This window comes from Austrofundulus limnaeus, unplaced genomic scaffold, assembly GCF_001266775.1.
Source record: "Austrofundulus limnaeus strain Quisiro unplaced genomic scaffold, Austrofundulus_limnaeus-1.0 Scaffold402, whole genome shotgun sequence".
Lineage (NCBI taxonomy): Eukaryota > Metazoa > Chordata > Actinopteri > Cyprinodontiformes > Rivulidae > Austrofundulus > Austrofundulus limnaeus.
Window position 1 is genome coordinate 297,834 of NW_013952804.1, and position 5,229 is coordinate 303,062.

At 41.9% G+C, this 5,229-nt stretch overlaps 1 protein-coding gene across 3 annotated transcripts in view; it reads left to right on the forward strand.

Annotated features, from left to right (window-relative positions):
- Window positions 1-5,229, forward strand: part of noxa1 (NADPH oxidase activator 1) — a 23,064-nt gene that overhangs the window by 1,610 nt on the left and 16,225 nt on the right. Inside the window, exons 3-5 of one of the 3 annotated variants that reach the window (XM_014024001.1) lie at window positions 50-193; window positions 590-644; window positions 836-952. The exons of 1 other annotated variant lie outside the window; for it this stretch is intronic. In XM_014024001.1, the coding sequence (XP_013879455.1) occupies window positions 896-952 (57 nt within the window). In that variant the 5' untranslated portion in view covers window positions 50-193; window positions 590-644; window positions 836-895. The remainder of the gene's footprint in view (window positions 1-49; window positions 194-589; window positions 645-835; window positions 953-5,229) is intronic. One more of the 3 variants, XM_014024002.1, reaches the window with a different exon arrangement.

Here is a 5,229-nt window from a genome sequence, read left to right on the forward strand (position 1 = left end):
GTGTGTGTGTGTGTGTGTGTGTGTGTGTGTGTGTGTGTGTGTGTGTCAGGAATGTGCTGGAGGACTTCCTTGTAGCAGTTAGGTGGAGACTCCTCCTGAGGACACGTAGTTTTAGTGGCACTTCCCCGTCAGCTCAGAGCTGTAGCAGCAGGACCAGAGGACCAAGGCCTGACAGAAACCCTCAGAACAAACGGTCAGTGACAAACAGCATCACTCTGCTTTGGTTTGTGGGAAACAGACTGAAAGTTTTTACAACATGATTTTTATAAACAACCTTTCCAGGACCATTTTCAACACTGACTTCTAGTGTTTTATCATTTTTATTTCTTGTTCAGATTTACAGCAATGTTTAAAAATCTATGTTAGAAAATGTAATTTGAGGTGCATTTTTAAAAGTAAAGACTGTATTAGATACATCCTTCACTCTRTCTCCTCAGCTCCCTCAGCTGATCCTGAGAATACTTGGAAAAGTTCTGCATCTCCATCAAAATATCAGTACTGAAAGTTTTGGTTATTACAAGCGTTGTATTTTGCGTCATTTGCGTCATTGTTTGAGATCTGTGAATAGATTTCTGAATGTTTTGTACAGTTTGGGCTCTGACAACAGGAGGAAGGAAAGAGGCTCAGTTTTTCCTGGTCCTCAGGTCAGGAAGTTCTCTTTGGTTTCATCTCTTTTTGGTAGATAAGTTCAGCTGTTTGGTTTGTTTACTGAAGTCAAACTAACATGTTATATTAACTAACATGTTATATTAACTAACATGTTATATTAACTAACATGTTATATTAACTAACATGTTATAATCTGTTTGATGTGCTGGTCTTTGTGGGACTGAAGAGGAGCTCCTAACATCTTGAGCCACAGTTTACCTGGACTGAGAATGAAACCAAGTGTTTGATGCTGAGAGATGAGAAGATCTCAGAGAACTTTAAGTTTAGACACAACCTGCTGGAGGTATTTGATACGTTAAATACCAGTACAAGTGGTAAAATGTCAACAGTTGTTGATAATGTTATGAAAATAATTACAGCCTCGATATTAAATGAGAACTCTAAAATATATTAATTAGTTGTGTATATCACTACCAGGTTCAAATATAGAATTATTTGCTGATTACATCATAGAGCTCCTTGAAATGAGTTGCAATAAAACATTTTTTGTGAGGGATTTTAACATTAATTAGGGAATTAATTTATAAACTCAATGCACAGTTTGAGTCTTTATCTGTAATATCYAGACCAACAAGTATCACAACTCATAGCACAACAGTGACTGACAATATTTTTCCTAAGAAGAAATAGAGAGGTGATGASTGTGATCRTCATGACTGATWTAAGTGATCATTTACCAGTTTTTGTATTTTGTAGAAATTGTGCAGTGATGCAGCGACTCGGGAATGAGAAAAGGATAAACATACACTACTCACAAAAAGTTAGGGAKATTMGGCTTTTGGGTTAAATTTCAGGACGAGCCTAAAATGCATTTAAACCTTTACAGGTGAACTTAATGTGAYCTTCTCTAAGCTTTTGAATSCATGTATCYAACTGATAAATGTTTCAGTTCTTTTTGCACAAGTTGCTGTTTTCTAACGAGGAGCTTAACGGCAAAATTCACAACAGGWGTTTGATCCTTGRATCGACCAATAAATGTCCTGGTTCAGTTAGAGCTGGTGTTTAAACAGTCATCCCCATCATGCTGTTTGCATTTTGACATCATGAGACCAAGACGACACCTAACAATGGATCAACAGTACCTTGCCATTGGGATGCTTCAAACAGGACGTTCTCAGACAGACATGGCCACTGAGCTTAGAGTTGTTATGATTGTTGTCTGTATTAATGTTTTATTTTAGTTTCTGTCTTGTCATCTGTTTTCCTCCTCCTGTCTGCCTTTGCTCCAGCCCCGCCCACTCTCACCTGCTCCTCATGTTTCTCTCCCAGGTGTTTCCTSTTTGTGCTCATTAGTCTCACCTTTATATTCTGTGTCTTGTCTTCACTTCCCTGTCTGATCATTGTGCTGTTCACAGCCTGTATGTTTGTTGCCTTGCCTTGCCTTGCCTTGCCTTGCTACACCAAGTGAGTTTTTGAGCTGCTCTGTCAGCAATTTTTGTTTAATAAATCTTTATTTTTTCCTTTTGGAAGCTGCCTGCACCCTGGGTTCATGTTTGCCAATTCATAACAGAATGATCAGACCAACAACTGAACCCAGCAGGCAGTTTCCCCCCCTACAACCTGCTTCTCATCTGTTCAACCACCGCTCCAAACTGAGCTGGACACAGGAACTTTGCTGGAGAAGCTGCAGCACATGCAGAGTGAGCTGGCTGGCCTGAAGTTTCTCTTCTCTTCAGGGTACCCATCAGAGCCAGTGGTTCCTGAGGGTTCTGAAACCCACCCTCCCCACCCCTCTGATGCTGGATCCCCTGCTCCAAATCCTGATTGTCCTGTTCCTGCTCAGTCTCCTGATCATGCTGAGCCTCCTGCTGTACCTCCAGCTCTGGTTCCTGTGGGCCCTCCTACTGAGCCACCTGTTCCTGAGGTTCTTGGGTCGTCGGCTATCACCTCCATGTCGCCTGGGTCGGCTGCCATCGCCTCTTCGTCTCCTCTGTCGCCTGTGTACGCCTTTGCCAAGGCTCTGGCTCCATCAACCTCCGCCGGCTCCTCATCGCCTCTTGCCTCCTCCCTTGGCTCCACGTCTGCTCCTGCCTCCTCCCTTGGCTCCACGTCYGYTCCTGCCTCCTCCCTTGGCTCCACGTCTGCTCCTGCCTCCTCCCTCTGGCTGGGCTATGTTATGATTGTTGTCTTTATTAATGTTTTATTTTAGTTTCTGTCTTGTCATCTGTTTTCCTCCTCCTGTCTGCCTTTGCTCCAGTCCCGCCCACTCTCACCTGCTCCTCATGTTTCTCTCCCAGGTGTTTCCTCTTTGTGCTCATTAGTCTCACCTTTATATTCTGTGTCTTGTCTTCACTTCCCTGTCTGATCATTGTGCTGTTCACAGCCTGTATGTTTGTTGCCTTGCCTTGCCTTGCCTAGCTACACCAAGTGAGTTTTTGAGCTTCTCTGTCAGCAATTTTTGTTTAATAAATCTATTTTTTTCTTCTTTTGGAAGCTGCCTGCACCCTGGGTTCATTTTTGCCAATTCATTACAAGAGTATCACAGAGTGTCATCAGCAGGTTGCAACAGAGATACTGAGAGACTGGAAGAGTCACAGAAAGGTGTAGAAGTGGACGTCCTTTGACCACATCCCATGCTGATGACCGCTACATTGTGAACAATGCCCTGASAAACCAGATGATGAATGACACTCAACTCYAGGCACGGTTAARGAAGGTGAGAGGCACCCAAGTGTCACATCAGACCACTCTAAACCATTTACATCAGCSTGGTCTGCGTGTTATATGACCTGCAAGGGTACCTGACCACACCACCAGGCACAGGCGTCATCGTCTTGCATGGGCCAGGGAGCATTTACGCTGAACGAGGGACCAGTGGGCCTCAGTGCYATTCTCTGATGAAAGTCGATTCACAATGAGCAGAAATGATGGCYGCCAGCGATGTTGGAGACGTCAAGGAGAGCGATATGCATCAGCCACTGTTGTCACCAGAAGAGCTTTTGGTGGTGGCGGTGTTACAGTGTGGGCAGGTGTGTCCAGTCTGTACAGAACTGCCCTACACTTTGTGAATGATACAGTGACAAGCCCATACTACCTGAATAACACCATTAATCCAGTGATTGTGCCCCTACATGAACAACACAGGACTGATTTCATCTTCATGGACAACAATGCTCCAGCTCATCGAGGTTGCATCATCAGGGAACRGCTGTTGGAGACTGGTGCACCTCAAATGGAGTGGCCTGCACTTTCTCCAGACCTGAATCCCATTGAAAATCTGTGGGATCAGCTGAGTCGCCTTGTAGAGGCTTGAAACTGCACCCCACATCCTCAATGACCTGAGAGCTGCCCTTCAAGAACAGTGGGATACCATGCCCCAGCAGACAATAAGTCGACTTGTGAACAGCATGAGACGTTGTTGTCAAGCTGTAATTGATGCTCAAAGGCACATAACGAGTTATTGAGACATTGAAATTTTTTGTTCTGGTGTACCCACCATTGGTCATTTTTGTTTCAATAAATTGTTTGAGATGAGGAAATCACCAGTGACATATCACTATAGCGTGGACTTTTTACATTTTCCATAAAATTCACCTGAAAGCCAAATATCCCTAACTTTTTAGTGGTGTATATGTAAAAAAGCTTTGGACTAAATTTATAAAATCCAAATCAGAAGGATGTGCATGTTGATGATGTAAACAGAGCATWTGATGTGTTTATGAATATGTTGGGAGCTCTGTATGAAAAGAATTGTGTGCAACAAAACTGCTTAAAAAGAAACGTTGTTGACAAACCATGGATGRCAAAAGGGTAAAGAAAAATTGTTTTCAACAATTGTAGAGAATTTTTTTACAAGATCATACTGATTTATTGACAAACAGAATTTTTAAGTATGGCATCAAAACAAATAATTCAACATCAATGGCTCTCATGGAATTAATGGAAGAGATAACTGCTGTTGATCAAATACAGTACTGTGTTAGTGTTTTTGTTCATTTGCAGAAGGCCTTTGACACCACTGACCACACCATTCTCTTTGAAAAGCCGAATAAATACAGCATTAGAGGATCAGGGCCCATATTTATCAAACGTCTTAGAATTACTCTAAGGAATGCCATTAAGAATGGACTTAAATGTAAAAAATATTAGTTAAAAGCTGAGAGTAAAAGTCAGTTATCAAGCSTCTCAGTCTCATGTTAAGCGAAGTGTAGGAGTAAATCTTCAGTGCCAGTCTTAGAGATGATTTGTGACACCTGGCTGTGCCACAAAGCTGATCCTGGATGACGTCATTACAAAACCTCCAGCATGGACCAATCACTGCGTCTGATTTCATGTTCAAGAAGATTGCATGAACCGTTCATATGAACAGATTTGTTCTTAAGTTGTGTGTGCGAGTGATTTAGGAGAACTTCACATTCACCAATTTTCTCATATTATTAGATTTTTTTCAGATATGAACAAAATTCAGCTGTGTTCCAGACCTGTGGGATATTTTACAAGCAGTCAGTCTGCTGTTATCCAGACGGGTTTTCTTTGCTAATAACTTTATATTTCATTAGTTTGAAGATATTTAGAGTTGAAAATAAATATCAGATATTTATCTGATATTAATATTAATAT